Consider the following 17077-nt stretch of genomic DNA (forward strand, 5'->3'; position numbering starts at 1 on the left):
GTCTACAGAATCATAGAGACTTAAAACTGAGCTGAACCATAGTGATTATTTCATCTAGTCTCCTAAGTGATACATAATGAAATAGAGGTTCAAAGAGTGGCTTCCCATTTTAGCACAAAGCAAAATCAGTGAGCCAGAGACAACATTTAGAATCCAGGCCTTTCTTGCTCGTAGTACGGTACTCCTTTCACTATACTTTGCTGGAAAAAGAAAAAAACAAAAAAAAACCGTGGTTTGGTTTGGTATTTTTTTTTTTTTAAGCAGATCCTTAATTAAGCAAATTGAAAAATAACTTGTGTCTAAAACATGGCTAATCCATATATACTATCAACTACAATTTAAGCTATGTCTACTACCAGGCACTGGATGTTGTGTTGGAGTTTGATAATACAGAGAATTTTAGCCCTTGCTCAGATTCCTCATTCATTCCTTCAATCAACAAATATGGACATATTATTTTCCAGTCACTTTTTCGATTTGTAGTCTACAAACCTAGGAGTGAATGTGGGAAAAAAAAAAAAAAAGTAGGACATATAAGTGAATGAATAAAGATCTCAGGTTAAAGTAAGCCATTCATTTTTAGTGTTAATATTCTGTGGCAAATATCAGAAGATAGGAGAAATTTTTGTCATACTTAGATACTTAACAGGTCTGTTGAGAGACATTAAATGCAATTTATGAATGAGACTGCTGCATATTTTCTAAGACCATAGTCAGTCTTTAGTAGACAATTAATCTTGCTTTCCTGTAATTTCTGATCTGGGTCCCTGTTGACCCCAGGAAGATTCCTCCCTGCCAGGGCCAAATAAATGGCCACTGAGCACGTCTTTCACATGCAAACCAATCAGTCAAATGCTCCTAACTCCCAACTACCTTCTTTACTTACCTCTTATACTCTGGGCCACTATACACCTGCTCTAATCTCCCCAGGGCCAGGTACCAGACCACTAGGGACAACCTCATGCCCCATCACCATTATTTGAACTAGTCAGTCCTAAACGTGCCTACCCTGCTTCGCGCATTCTTTCCATGAAAACCACAGAGAACCCTTGTTCATGTTTTCCCCTCCTGACCAACCCTGATGCTTCCCATATGAGCCTGCATGTAGTGGCATATACCGGCTTCTTGGGAGCTGTGAGTAACAAACTGTCTTTTCCATGATAATCATCTCCTGACCTCTTGGCCTCACCTGAATAATAAGAAAACCTACACTTGAAAACATGTAACTAATAATGTATCTAGAAAGGTACAACACAGATACTGTTTTTTTGTTTGTGTTTTTTTGTTGTTGTTGGTTTGTTTTGCCTTCAGATGAGTAACAGTACTTGGATCTACTTTGGTATAATAACATAAAGAGGAAAAACGCCTTATAATCACTATATTTTTGGCTCTGGACTATAATGTGCAGTTCTAGTGGTTGCCCGTGATGAAAACCTAGCAGCGAATTGAACTAGAAAGCTAACCACAGGGAATTAGTGAGTTTTCACCTCATGCCAAAAAAATCAGATTTTTCATTAGGAAAGACACAGGCACTGTCCCGAAAGCATTGGAGGACTATGAATCATACTTGTTGCCACTGAAATGTCCTCCTTTGAATTTACATCCTATCTCCCTTCTTTATGAAGCTTTCAGAGGCTTCCTGTGCCCTCACAAATCCACTTCTGGGCACATGAAGTCTTAAAAAAAAGAACAATGACAAAAATAAACACCGAATGCTCAGCTTGTCATTTTCAGTGCCTACCGCTATACCCTGACTCTGGTCTTCCTACCACCTCTTCCTTCTCAACTGCTACCCTTGCCTTCTGTACAGCGTTAAACTGCTGTTCTGATCACGCCACTCTGCTCACCATCTGCTCATCTCATCTTGGACTTCCCTTTGTCCTTGGCATTGACTTCTCCTGGAAATGCCCCCCCACCCTTCTTCACGTTGGCACATCTCACCCATTCCTTACACCCTACTTCATACTCAGAATGAGACAGGCAGTCATTGCTCTTACCTTTCATTTAATTCTAAATATTTGCTCTCCGGTTTTATTAATGATTTTTCGACACACCTGCGTTATCTTTCCAGCTGGATTGTAAACTCCTTTTAGTACCTCTAAGTTCATGTCTTACTAACCTTGCATTTCATTCTTGGACCCACTTAGTCATTTTTTTTTAAATTTTGTGGTTTTTTAATCCTGAATTTTTTATTCTAGTATAACTTGGTCATTTTTGATCTTATTAAGAAAACGTATTTCAAATTCTCTATTAGTTTTAGACATGACAGGTCTTCGATAAAATAATAATTCAACTTTTCTTTTAGCACATCTATTTAACTTGTAACTTAGTTCATATGAGTTTTGATAGATTTTGTTCATCTTTTAGTCGTCAGATATATCTGATATAACCTAAGAGGTGTCATCCCAGAGCAGAGAATGTTGTCTACTAGATTCCAGTGGTCACAGGCATATGAGACACCTGAAATTAGTATGTATCTGATAATCTGTGGTGCTGAAATCTAGGGACTTTTCGACTTCAAACTTGCCTGCCTCTTAAATCTCTACTAAGTAGTAGTCATTTTCTCTGCATGAAACAGCCAAGTCTTTGAAGATCCATAAATCCAAACGAAATTGATACCTTTGTGCCTGCAGTGGAAAATTGCTTTGTAAGAATCTATAGAGCCACTGCAAGGGCCAGGTCCTGAGAATTTTAAATTTTAAAAATTGTGCAGTTTTTTAAAATAAGTTTTATTGTAGTTTTTGTTATATGTTTTCTTATAAATACAGAGGATTTTGGAATTTTTCATATTTTCATATTTTTCAAATTTCAAATTTTCATATTTTATATGAAATATTTCATATTTCATACAACTCTAAACCTGTAGATTTTTGTTGCTCTATGTCATGACTAGCATCTAGTCAATAGAAATCAGCAGCTGAACCATGTACATGTGAGCACTTTTACTACTTATAAACTTACTACTTTTAGTATATGCTTAAAATGAAGTCCTTCAAATTGAAAGCTGACCCAACTCATAGTTCCCTCCTTCCTTCCTTCCTTCCTTCCTTCCTTCCTTCCTTCCTTCCTTCCTTCCTTCCTTCCTTCCTTCCTTCCTTCCTTCCTTCCTTCCTTCCTTCTTTCCTTCCGTCCGTCTGTCCGTCCGTCCGTCCTTGATGGAGTCTTGCTCTGTCGCCAGGCCGAAGTGCAGTGGTGCAATCTAGACTCACTGCAACCTGCAATTTCCTGGTTCACGCGATTCTCCTGCCCCAGCCTCCCCAGTAGCTGGGATTACAGGCACATACCATGCCCAGCTAATTTTTGTATTTTTAGTAGAGACGTGTTTTCACCATGTTGGCCGGGATGGTCTCGATCTCCTGACCTTGTGATTCGCCCACCTCGGCCTCCCAAAATGCTGGGATTACAGTCATGAGCCACTGTGCCCAGCCTAGGTTTTTATTTTTAAGATAAGCAGCAACATTTTAAGAGCACCCCTTTCTCCTGTCACTAAATGTAAATAAACTTAGCTCACCTAATGAATTTTTTATTTTATAATGGAAAATTGGGTACCATAGGGTACAAAAACATGATCTTTAGAACCACAGAGATCTTGATTTATATTCTTTCCTCTCCCTTTTTTACCTGCATAGTCTTGAGCTGGTACCTTAACCTGGTTCATAAAATGGGACGGCCCTGGCTAATCACAAACTGTTGTGAGGAATCAATTAAATTAGATAGATGTAAAGCACTTAATACAGGGTCAGCATTAATGCTATTTGTTATCAGTTCCACAGTGAAATTCACTGTTGATAGGGAGATGCTCAGCCTACATATAGTGTGTATTCATTTGCAGTAGACTCTTAGTGGGATGGTGCAGGTGATTTATTTATTTGTGGGGGTATAGGATATTTTTAAATTGTTCTGAAAATCAAAATTTGAGTTAATTTTTATAGTAATGCTTATTTGCAACTCATTAGCTAAATAAATCTCTTTAATTATTTCATGGATTCCTCCAGCTTAAAGCTTAAAGTCCAGGTTCTGAGTGTACAAGGTAAAATAGAAAAAATGTAAATGTAATATGGGAAATCAGTTTTCACATTGCAGTAGAGCATTGAACTTCTATCTCAAACTAATTTTGAGATTCCTTGCTTGAAGAATTGTTGGTAGAGTACCACCACTGTGAACATTCCCAAAGCAGGAAATTGAAATATTTATATTGCAAGGCTTATCTCATCTATAAAGCAAAGATGGTCTTCCATGTCCCCCTTGCCCACAGGTTCCCTTTATTAACTTGGTAGAAGCACCAAAGCAGATGGGACAATATGTTTCTTTTCTTCCATGTTCTATTCTTGTTCACTGCAGCAGGGCATTTGTCCCAATTTTGCTGTGAACCTTGAGATTATGTTTTATATGCTTTTCAAGTATAATGGAATATTTATTCCATCTTGTTTTCTCCATAGTTTTACTAAAACAACAAGAAGAAGCTAATTGCCTATCATATACAAAGAATTAATATCAATAGACAATAAAATCTATAATTAGGAACCCACATGGTGATTTGATGTGGTATTGTCTCATAGAAGTCTTCTATCTATAGTTATTTATTCCAAGCCTCTTTTTCTTTCCTGTCCTGAAGTATGTCAGAAGAGTCTATTCCTTAGGGCTAAATACCTACAAATAACAGGCTCTTATAATACAGTCATCAAGTTTCCTCATGCTTTGGGAGTACACGGAGTATGCAAGTACACATCTGGCACCAAGCCAGTATTTTGCTTCCTTGATCTTTCTTCATTTTACCTAGCTCAGTTATGAGTTGCACTTTAAACAAATTCTACTTGTCATACACTTGAAAAGGCAGCTCTAGGTAGTAGGAAGTTAATATTTTCTTTGAACAACATACAGAGGTACAGTCTTTTACTTTTTTTTATCAGGTTAACGAGTGCACTTCACTCAGGGAAATCCATGTAGGAAGCATTGATTGCCTACAAAACACATTCACCTGATATCTTAGTCAGTTTGTGTTGCTATGATAGAATACCCCAGCCTGGATAATCTGTAAAGAAAAAGAAGTTTAAAATTCGGCTTTCAGTTCTGCAAGTGGGGAAGTCCAAGAGCATGGTGTTGGCATCTGTTGAGGACCTTCATGCTGTATCATTTATGGTGGAAGGAAGAAGGGCAAGAGGAGGGCAAAACTCAGTTTTATAACAACCCACTTCTCACAATAACAAACCTACTCTCCCCATAATGAAACTAATTTACTCATGAGGACAGAGACTGAATCACTTCTCAACATTGTTGCATTGGGGATTAAGTTTCCAACACATGCTTTTTAGGGGATACATTCAGACCATAGCAGTTGGTTACTAAATTAGTGCTACTTGTTAAAAAATACATTTTTGCTGCATTCATAATATTATATGTTTTCTTGGAGTTTTTGGAAGGACTTAGAGTAACCTTGCTGTTCATGACTTAGGTCGACAAGCTTAAAGGGCCTTAATTCCCCATCAGTTCTTTAAAGGGGGATAGGTCTTAGGATATCAGACAGCAGAAGTCTTCTTTTTCTCCCCTATTATATACTTCTTTTTGGCATTGTATTCATGACACACACACACACACATAAAATGTCATATTTTCTTTTAAAGTCAAAATATACAGTTTAAAATGGTTTCAGTCGCTTTCATAAGAGAGTAAAACTTACATGTTTCAGTTAAATATTGGAAGACCTTGTTCAGTTAGTGTATGCCTTCTATGAATAGTTGGTGTTTGTTCACATCAAATAAAATAGACTGTCACTCAGTTCTAGGGAAAAAAAGACCAACCTTGACTCAAAAGGCTATATTCCTGCAGTAAATGTGAACATTTATGTTTAATATACTGCTGTGATTAATTATGTATATCCTATTGGGAGGTCACATATTATTCAGACAGGAATGGGTATGTAATACATTTTTAAAATAATCTAAAATGACAAAAATAGAAGAAAAACATAATCATCCATGCTATTAAGTCTGTATTCAAAGGATGAACTGATGATTTTAAACTCAAATGTTTTTCTTAATTTATAGGTCATGAGAGAATGGGAAGAGGCAGAACGTCAGGCAAAGAACTTGCCTAAAGCTGATAAGAAGGCAGTTATCCAGGTAAAATCTGAACCCATTTCCTGCCAAACATCACATGCCAGCAGTCTGTTTAATGAGTGTCTGCAGGTTTACCTGCATCTGCCAGCACCTCAGGCGTGATTGTTCATAGTCCCATAAACTTGAACTGTTCTTAATCATTGTCTAGTAATTGAGTTGCTTAAATCCTGCCTTATATCTGCTCCCAATTATTTCAAGTTATAATTCATTGCCATAAAACTCACATTGTAACTTGCAATCTACTTTTTATTAACAATACATCTTTTCAGTCACCACAATCTTCTGCTGCTTCTCCCTCCTGCAAAAATTATGAGAATTTGAATTTTTGACTTAAACCAGTCTCAAAATTACCTTAAGTAAACTAAGAGTTTATTATGATCAATTACTTGAGGTACTTTTAGTAAGAGAGGAATTTTTTTTAATATAAGAGTTTCAAGAGTGCATATATTTATCCAATATTATTATTAGTCAAATCAGTCTCAGAGCCTATGAAATACTGATTTTCAATGAAAAAGTAGGTTTGATGCGGATTGGAGAGTGCAGGAAAGTGAAGTAACCTATAAAACATGCAGAATTAGTCAAAATGTGGAATGACTATGCAGTCTTTAGGATACTTTTTGGCACTAGAAGAAAATGGAATAGGATGTCTTTTTTAGAAGACTTGAAATTGCTGCTTCATCCTACTTGTTCAGTCCCCATGGACATATGTGTTTATGATGGCAGCATTTCCAGGAGAAAGTGGAATCTTTGGAACAGGAAGCAGCCAACGAGAGACAGCAGCTGGTGGAGACACACATGGCCAGAGTGGAAGCCATGCTCAATGACCGCCGTCGCCTGGCCCTGGAGAACTACATCACCGCTCTGCAGGCTGTTCCTCCTCGGGTAGGTCTCGCTGCGGTCGAGTTCCCACTTCAGGTCACAGCACAGACAGTAAGGGTGGGGACTGGGAACTGGAAACCATACAAAAAGAATGAGAAGAAATGCCTTGAGCACTGTTATTCACAGGTCCAGCCCTTGTCCATTCCATCTTGACGGTCAGAGGGTCACAGGGCAGCTGCCTCCACAGGGCCATCTCTGCACAGTGGACACTCACACTTCTCCAGAGCAGCCAGACAGTATTCCCAGGGACTCACAGTGCAAGCCCTGGGCTTGATTTAAGATTCCTGAGGTGGTGACAATTGATGGCATAGTTCAGGTTCGAACACAAAAGCTGGAAGGATGTCTTCCAATCCCTTCAGGCTACTATAACAGAATACTATAGACTGGGTACCTTATCAGCAACAGAAGTTTATTTTTCACAGTTGCAGAGGCTGATAAGAAAAAGATCAGGACATCAGCAGACCTGGTTGTCTGGTGAAAGCTGGCTTCCTGGTTCATAGAACTTAAATTTTTTTTTAATCTTTTATTTTTGTTTTTGTTTGTATTTTGCTGTATCCTCATATGGTGGAATGGGCAAGGGAGCTCTCAGGGGCCGTTTATAAGGGTACTAATGTCAATCTTGAAGGCTCTGCCCTCACGCCTGATTGTTTCCCAAAGGTTTCACCCTCAAAAAGCATCACATTGTGGCTTAGGTTTCAGCATAGGAATCAGGGGTGGGAGAGACACAAACATTCAGACCATAGCAAAGGATTTTAGAAGTAACCTTGACCAGCCCCCTCATCATATAAGTATAATAATATAACTAAGGGCAAGGAAAGTTGAGATTTGGCTGAGTTGTAAGAATTTTTAGTGGACCAGAAGGAATTAGCACTCAAATGTCCGTCTCAGAGCAGTGGCCATATTGTCTGTGGGAAAGCGTTTGTCAGTCATGAAATGAGCAATGATGAGACTTATTCATCGTCTTCAGTGATCATTGTCCAAAAAGGCTTGTTGAGTGCTGCAGGCAGCGGTGTCTTCACCAGCATTCTGTGGGAGAGCTTACTTGGAATGGAAGGAACATTCTGAGCATGAGTGTTTAGTTTATGTCCACTTGTTCTTTCTTTTTTTTTTTTTTCTTTTATGAGATGGAGTCTCACCCTGTTGCTCAGGCTGGAGTGCAGTGATGTGATCTCTGCTCACTGCAACCTCTGTCTCCTGGGTTCAAGCAATTCTCCTGCCGTAGCCTCCCAAGTACCTAGGATTACAGGTGTGCCACCACGCCCAGCTAATTTTTGTATTTTTACTAGAGACGGGGTCTCTTCATGGTGGCCAGACTGGTCTCGAACTCCTGACCTCAGGTGATCCACCCGCCTCGGCCTCCCAGAGTGCTGGGATTGCAGGCGTGAACCACCATGCTCAGCCACTTGTTCTTTGTGTTTGTCATTGAGTGAGGGATATGGAAAGCTACACCTGTGATTGTGGACTGGTCCATTTTTCTAAACAGTGCTATCAGTTTTTACATTGTGTACTTTGAGGCTGTGTTTTTAGGTGCGTAAACGTTCCGGGCTGTTAGGCTCTCTTTGAGCCTCTTCTTATGAAATGATCTTTTTATCCTTTGTAATGCTTTGCTCCGAAATCTACTTTAATATTAATAAAGCTATTCCAGCTTTCTTTTGATTAATATTAATGTGGGGCATTTTTCCATCCTTGTACTCTTATTGAACTTATTTGTCTTTATATTTGAAGTGTATTTTTTTTAGACAGCATGTAATTGGGTCTTACGTTTTCCTTTGGATTGAGAAGACCGTGTACACTGAATGAGTTTATGGGTATGGTGTGACGGAATCTGTCATCTTGCTATTTGTTTTCTGTTTGTCCAGTCTGTTCTTTGTTCTTCCTTTTTCCTCTTTTTTTTTTTTTTTTGAATTAATTGGAAATTTTTTATGATTCTATTTTATCCCTTTTATTGGTTTATAAGTTACAACTGTTATTTTACTGGTTTGTCTCTTTTGTTGATTTGTAAGTTATAACTAGTTCGTTATTTTACTGGTTGCTTTAGGCTTATAGAAAACATTCTAAACTTGTCACGATGATATTATGTCAGTTCAAGAGATATTATACCATTTCACAGATAGTATAAGAACCTTACAAAAAGTACTTCCATTTCCCCTCTCTCATTCTGTAAGCGGTTGTTGTCATACTTTTTCCTTACTACATTGTTGATGTTTTTCTTTAGACAGTCAGTTATCTTTTAATGAGTTATAAATTAAAAAAAAAAAAAACCATATGTTTACCTATGATGTCACCATTGTGGATGCTCTAAATTCTTTGTGCAGATCCAACCAGTATCATTTTCCTTCTGCCTGAAAGATTTCCTTTCAAATGTCTTAGAGACTGGGCTTGGTGGCTTGTGCCTACAATCCCAGCAACTCAGGAGGTTGAGATAGGAAAATCCCTTGAACTCAGGGGTTCAAGACTGCATTGAGCTATGATTGCCTGACTGCACTCCAGCCTGGGTGACAAAGGGGATTCCTGTCTCTTTAAAAAAAAAAAAAAAAAAAAAAAAACAAGTTCGAGTGCATGTAAGTTGGTGATGGAATCTTTTGCTTGGCTTTGACGGAAAATGTCTTTTTTATACCTTTGGTTTTTGAAAGATATTTTTGCTGGGTATAAAATACTGGATTGAGGTTTTTCTTCACTGCTTGGAAGATGATACTCTACTGTCTTACTTGTGTTGATATCTTTATCTTTATTTCTCTATAAATAACATGCCTTTTTTTTTCTCTGTTTTTACAGTTTTCTCTATTTCACTGGTTTTTAACAATTTAATTTTGATATGCCATGGTATAGTTCAATCTGCCCTTAATTCCATCTGGCCATTTTTCATCTTATCACCTCACATACTGTAGTTGTCATATATAGGAATTTGACCTAGGCTCCGCTCAACCCCCTTAATATTGTCCATATTTTTACTTAACTTTTATATATTGTCTATATCTTAACTTTTGAACCTGTGGAATACAGTTGTTATCTGAAAACTGTTTAAATATCCGTGTTTGCTAATTCTAACACCTCTGTCAACTTTGAATCAATTTTGATTGCTTATGATTGCATGTGGCATTTCCCTATATCATTTCATGCCTCATAATTTTTTATTAAATATCAGACCCTGAATTTAAGCTTGTTGAATGCTAGGTGTTTTTGTAGTATTCTTGAGCTTTTTTCTGTCATGTAGTTGAGTTACTTGGAAACAGTTTGATCCTTTTGAGCTTTGCATTTTTAGATTTGTTAGGTGGAATCGGAGCAGTTGTCAGCCTAGAACTAGTTATTTCTTACTAGTAAGTCAAGACCCTTCTCAGTCATCTACCGTGAATGTTAAGTTTTCTCATCTGACTAGTGGGAAGAGGCATTATTCCTGTCCCTGTGTGAACACCAAGCACTGTTAATGCTCGGTGATTTTCCCCCGGCCTCAGTTTCTTTCACATGCATGGACCCATCATTACTCAGCTGTATTCTCAAGGATCACTCTGCACATCTTTGGATTCTCTTTTGGAGCAACTCTCTCCTCACCAGCCTGTCCTGTGACCTTGGTCTCTCCGTACACTTCATGTCCTCCACTCTGTGAGTCCTCTAGGCTCTGTTTGGGTTTCCCCACCTGAAGTCATGACCTGGAAATTCAGGGCCATGAGTTTGGCAGCTGTAAGTCCTCATTTGTTTCCCCTTGTCAGGAATCAGTGTCCTTCACTTGATGTCTAATATCTTGCAGAAACATTATTTATGCCGGGTGCGGTGGCTCACGCCTGTAATCCCAGCACTCTGGGAGGCCAAGGTGGGTGGATCACGAGATCAAGAGATCAAGACCATCCTGGCCAACATGGTGAAACCCTGTCTCTACTAAAAATACAAAAAACTAGCCAGGCGTGGTGGCGCACGCCTGTAGTCCCAGCTACTCAGGAGGCTGAGGCAGGAGAATTGCTTGAACCTGGGAGGCAGAGGTTGCAGTGAGCCGAGATTGTGCCACTGCACTCCAGCCTGGGCAACAGAGCAGACTCCATCACAAAAAAAAGAAAAAGAAACATTGTTTATATATGAATATATTGTCCATTTATTCTGCACTCCAGTCTGGCCACAGAGCAGACTCCATCTGGGCAGTTGGGGGGGTGGGGGGGAGAAAGAAACATTGTTTATATATGAATATATTGGCCATTTGTTGGTTGTTCAGGCAGGAGGGTAAATCCGGTTCTTCTCACTCAATCTTGGCTGGAATTGTTTGTGCATTTTATGCAACTTAACCAAAAAGTCACCCATTTGCACCAATCTTCCTCGCCATTTTGATTTTTCTGTGGATAAAGTGACAGTGCACAGAAAGCCATGAGGAGCCATTAAAGAGCTCGTGGCATTCTTCCAAGGAGTAAGATACTATTGACCCCTGCTCTACGGATGATATCACTGCAACCTCGGGAGATGGAGTGGCTGGTTCAGGGTGACACTGCTAGGAAGGGGCAGGGTAGAGCTGTGAGTCACCACGGTGCCTTCTCACTACAACAAGCTTCCTCTCTGAACAAAGAGCTTTTGAAAAAGAATATTCATATTAGCGTTTTCATTTTCGTCTTAGTAAGGCACTTGTCAGGAAATTTTTTTTATGTCTCTGCAGAACAAAAGTTCCTTGGTTCTTCTCTTTTTTGGAGAACACGCTTTCAGGAGAGGAGCCGTGTGATCATTTGCCAGAGCAGGAGGGGGTGGTGGGTGCTGAGACCAGAATCTTCATAGCAGACACTTGTGAAGCGTTCCAGCTGAAAGTCCAATCTCCGAAGTCAGATCTTTGCTAAATGGACATTGATGAGACTAAAAATAAGATGAGGACTGAATGGAGGCTTTAACAAATGTACATTTAAACTCTCAGTTTAGTCTCCTCAGCCATCACAGGAAAGGCAGTGGCAAGAATGTTTGCCAAAGTGTCATCTTTTATCAAAGGGGATAATTTTAGAGTGCTTGTAATCATGCTTGTTGTGGGCCTCCGCATCACTTCATATGGAATTAGACAACGTGTTCATTTGAAATAAAAATTAAAAACTGGATTAGGAAGAAATATTTTACTATCAAAAATCAGATCACTGTTGTTGATTGATCTAACGATTCCTGTTAAATTCGTACGTCGGATTTCTTTCCTTCCTTCTTTCCTTCTTTCTCTCTCTCTCTCTCTCCCCCCCTCACTTTCTTTCTCTTTCTATCTGTCTCTCTCTCTCCCTCTCTTTCTCTCTGCTTTCCTGTCCTCCTCTCCCCTCCCCTCCCCTCCCCTCCCCTCTCCTCTCCTCCCTTCCCCTCCTGTCGCCTTCCTTCCCCTTCCCTTTCCTTTCCTTTCTTTCCTTTCAGGGTCTTGCTCGTTCACCCAGACTGGCATGCAGTGTCCCAGTCATAGCTCACTGTAGCCCCAACTTCCTGGGCTCAAGCAATCCTTTTGCCTCAGCCTCCTGAGTGTTGGGTCTACAGACGTTCCACCATGTGTAGTGAATTTTTAAAAATTTTTTGCAAAGACAAGGTCTCGTTGTGTTACCCAGACCTCAACTGATCCTTTCACCTCGGCTTTTTAAAGTGCTGATATTACAGGCATGAGCCACCCTGACTCACCTTTATATCTTTCCTTTGTAATAAAATGTGGCTGGGTGGTCACAGGCCTGGAGTCTAGGGGGCATTACCTGCCATTTTTGTTAAGTTACCATCTTTAAGTGTTCATTTGAGTTTTAATGTTGTATGGCTTGACCTGGCATTTGGGTCTGCACTTTGGCAGGCACAAGAAAATTGTAAATCCCTTCTTTTTTGGTGGGGACAGAGTCTTGCTCTGTCGCCCAGGCTGGAGTGCAGAGTGCAGTGGCGCGATCTTGGCTTACGGCAAGCTCCGCCTCCCAGGTTCACACCATTCTCCTGCCTCAGTCTCCCGAGTAGCTGAGACTACAGGTGCCCGCCACCACGCCTGGCTAATTTTTTGTATTTTTTTTTTAAGCAGAGACGCGGCTTCACCGTGTTAGCCAGGATGGTCTCGATCTCCTGACCTTGTGATCTGCCCGCCTCAGCATCCCAAAATGCTGGGATTACAGGCACAATTTAATCGCTTCTTGAGGACTTACATACATTCCTCTTGAAGACATAAATCCAGAGCTTGCTGGTGGTTGTCTGAAAAAGGTCACATCTTGTAATAGGAGTCATACATAAATATTTCTGAGATCTCTGTCTTACCACCGTGCCTGGAAAATGCAGACAGCTGTATTCAGTAAATGTTATTTGAATATAAGTAAATCAAAAGTGTTCTTTCTATAGGTTCTGTAGATGTTATCACTTAGAATAATTATCTCTCTAACCCTCACCAAATTCTGTATATTCTCAGATGTTGCAAACATGGGATTCCAAAACAGTGTGGATTGTTTTCAGTCTCTTTGAAGCTCAGATTTAAATCATACTTTTACACAGTTTTTAAATCTAAACGTGGAAGTGTTAAGAGATGTTGTTTTTGTGCTAGAATTCTTTGTTCTTTTTTTTTTTTTTTTTTTTTTTTTTTTTGAGATGGAGTCTCGCTCTGTCGCCCAGGCTGGAGTGCAGTGGCCAGTGGCCGGACTGCAAGCTCCGCCTCCTGGGTTCACGCCATTCTCCTGCCTCAGCCTCCCGAGTAGCTGGGACTACAGGCGCCCGCCACCTCGCCCGGCTAGTTTTTTGTATTTTTTAGTAGAGACGGGGTTTCACCGGGTTAGCCAGGATGGTCTCTATCTCCTGACCTCGTGATCCGCCCGTCTCGGCCTCCCAAAGTGCTGGGATTACAGGCTTGAGCCACTGCGCCCGGCCAGAATTCTTTGTTCTACTAATGAATTTCATTTTGTGAGTCCCTGTGTCTGAGTATACTGTATGTTTCAAATTTCTGATTTAATTATATACCTATAGGCAAATACATTGAATGGTCAACCTAAAAATGCATTATTCAACTCATATTTAGAGTCATATGTATATATGCACATGTATTTAAAAGAAGTACTTTGGGCTGGATGTGGTGGCTCAGAGCTGTAATCCCAACACTTTGGGAGGCTGAGGTGGGAGGATCCCTTGAGCCCAGGAATTTGAGACCACCCTAGGCAACATAGAAAGACCCTATCTCTACCAAAAAAAAAAAAGATTGTTTTAATTAGCCAGGCATGATGGTGTGTGCCTGTAGTCGCAGCTGCTCGGGAGGCTGAGGTGGGAGCGTGAGCCAGAGAAGTCAAGGCTGCAGTGAGCTCTGATGGTGCCACTGCACTCCAGCCTGGACAACAAAGCAAGACCCTGTTCCAAAATTAAAAATTTAAAAATGAAATAAATACTTGAAATACTACAATTATTAAAACAGTTGTTTTCCCCATGGGAAAAAACGTTGAGCAGAGCTGTATCTTTGCACTCAGAAAAAACTCTTATCTGTTGAAGGCTAGTGACTCTTCTAAGTACCAACCCCTTAACCTTTTTACTTTCCTAAGACTTTCTTTGGAAAATCAAGGAGTTAGCACTTTTTCCCCCTGGAAAAATTAAATGCCTCTCCAGAGCTGCAGCACACGTGGTTAACTTCCATCACCTTTGGAGGCCTCCAAGCTACCAAATTAAATGCTTAAAGCTAAGCATTCATCATTTCTTGACCTGCCCTCTACAGCCATGCACTTCCTGCTTTTTGCTTTGTTAGGGCTAGTACTCAAGCTATTCATAGCTTCATGAAACAGGAACTAAATGCTGTCTGAGCCTTTCCTCTTGTAACTCTCAGGGTTCTACTTATCCTTCATAGACAGAAGAGGATGATATGTCCTGACTGTTAAAGAGAAATTAGACTTAATGTGATCCTGTACAGTTAAACCAAAGGCTGGATAGGGATTTTTTATTTAAATCAACTTCCTATTGTAGGCCTAGGTCTGGAAAACCTTAGCACCCCCTAATTAACAAGAATTGAAGTGTTTTAAAGATAAGGGATACACAGCCAAACCCCAAACCCTTCTTTGTAATTCTGACATTTTTGGTGTTTTTACAGATACTTAGCCTAAATCTTTCATTAGACAGTATCATGATTATTATTCTGACTTCAACAACTTTTGCATTTTCTAGAGGGAAATGAGAATTAGAAAACATTTTCCTGCACATCTGTCTACTTATCTATGCCAGTTGTGTTGTTTTGATTTTCCCAGTGTCTTACAATTGAAGCCATTTTATCCATACTAAAATTCATTTCATGCTTGTATCTGCTGCTTCACACTCAGGCTCTCAGTTTAATTGAGCGAAAAGAATGTTGGCAGTTTCTATAGCATCGGCACCCTTCTTTCCTTTCTCATTTTTGAATGGTTCAGCCAAATGTTAAATTTTGCTGAGATCTCTGAAAATTTCTTCATAGAATTCTTTGATAGAACATGAATTGTGTGAGACTCTTCATTAAAGAGCATGGTTTCATCTCTAAGTTGAGATTTTGCTCAAAGCTATTTGGTAAATTTCAGCAGCAGAGCAATAAATGTTCAACAAAAAGCAGCAGTCACTGGAGATAACAAGGGTAGGAATTAATGGGAGCTTTGCTACAGGTAAACAGGTGATGGCATGAGGAGGTTTTAACCACCTCATAAATAAATTCTTAGCTGTGATATGATGTGGATTGCAACTCAACCAAACTTTAACCAATGTGGGTGTTGGTGTAACTTTGTTTTCTAAAGCAAAAAAGAAATTGAGGTACTAAATTTGAGCTTTTATATGATACTGCTAATTACCCTTCACCGAAACAAACCAATTATTTCTACTCGTCACTTTTCATTGCAAAAGAAATTATCTTATAAAATACATGTATATGGCATACATCTCCAAAGCAAATATGGGACATCAGTACCTCCATGTAACTGATAATAAATAAGTTAAAAATTATTCGCTGAGTTCTTGGTATGTGGAGAGATGAATATTACAATGTTTAAGGCATTCCACCAGTAGGTTTTGAATATAATCAAAATTTTATAAAGCTAATCAGAATGGAATTAAAAGTCAAAAGACTGCCAGGCCAAAAAAATCATCTTTCAGAAAAGCAAATAATTGTTCTACACCTACATATTTATTATTTATTTGTTCACCATTCGTTTATTTTTAGTTGAGTTCTGCATACATTGGTGAGCAAAGGGGAACTCATTAGCTTGAGCACTTCTAAGGGCAAACCCAATAACAAATAATGGATGGGAAGGAAAATGGGAGAATTAGCATTTATTGAACAACATTTTATAAACTATGCTGAATGGTATACATGCGCTTTCAGTACAGCCACTCAGTGCTATTATTTCCCTACCTTCTGAATGTTTACCAAGTTCAACAAACAGATCTTGCTACATACAAATGGGAAGTATGTAACAAGAGATACTAGTGGTTTCCGGTTTTCATTAAGTTACATAGAACATTAAGAAGTATGTTGGAAAGGCATTAGCTTAAGAGCTATCTTGTGCCACTGAGGCCATATTCATCATCCAGACTCCCTCCACAGTGGAGCCCTGCTCAGTCACTGCCTTCAGAATGCAAACAGGTCTTCATAGGATGCTATTAAAACCCATAGCACCGTATGGTTTTAAGCTCTGCTTTCTTCCAGCAAATATACGTATTGTAATGTTAATATATATGTTCATTTTATCCTTGAGAACCAACATGTATTATGAAAATATAAATATTTAGTTTTTGTAGACAAATAGCACATTATTTAAAGATCCAGTAGTTATTCACCTGTCTGGTATGGCTGATATTTGCCCTAAAGAACAGATGGGCAGCAAAGAATTCTCACCCTGGAAGCACGTGCACATACACACGCAAACACAGCCTCACATAAGCTGTAAGAGGTTTATTCGTTGTGTGAAAGTTGACCATGGATCCCAGTTTAAAGATGCTAGGTGGTGTTTGGATTTTAAGCATCATTACCTTGAGTTTCCTTATATAAATGTTTTAAAATCAACAGAAATACTCAGAATTTCTAATAGGTCATAACACTGACTAGGTGTGGGAAGAGGAGAGGGTAAAATTAAAAGAAACGCAAATGTACTTTTCTTTGAATAGGCTAACCAGTTAGAGAATGTATGAATCAGGACCGGCAT

The 17077-nt window shown here is 39.3% G+C and overlaps 1 protein-coding gene across 6 annotated transcripts in view; it reads left to right on the top strand.

The window, feature by feature from the left end:
- Positions 1-17077, top strand: part of APP (amyloid beta precursor protein) — a 286842-nt gene that overhangs the window by 192153 nt on the left and 77612 nt on the right. For all 6 annotated transcript variants that reach the window (XM_010383436.2, XM_010383438.2, XM_010383440.2 and 3 more), the window contains 2 exons: positions 6045-6119; positions 6840-6998. In XM_010383436.2, coding sequence (XP_010381738.1) covers positions 6045-6119; positions 6840-6998 — 234 coding nt within the window. The remainder of the gene's footprint in view (positions 1-6044; positions 6120-6839; positions 6999-17077) is intronic.

Source organism: Rhinopithecus roxellana, chromosome 13 (assembly GCF_007565055.1).
Source record: "Rhinopithecus roxellana isolate Shanxi Qingling chromosome 13, ASM756505v1, whole genome shotgun sequence".
NCBI classification, from domain to species: domain Eukaryota; kingdom Metazoa; phylum Chordata; class Mammalia; order Primates; family Cercopithecidae; genus Rhinopithecus; species Rhinopithecus roxellana.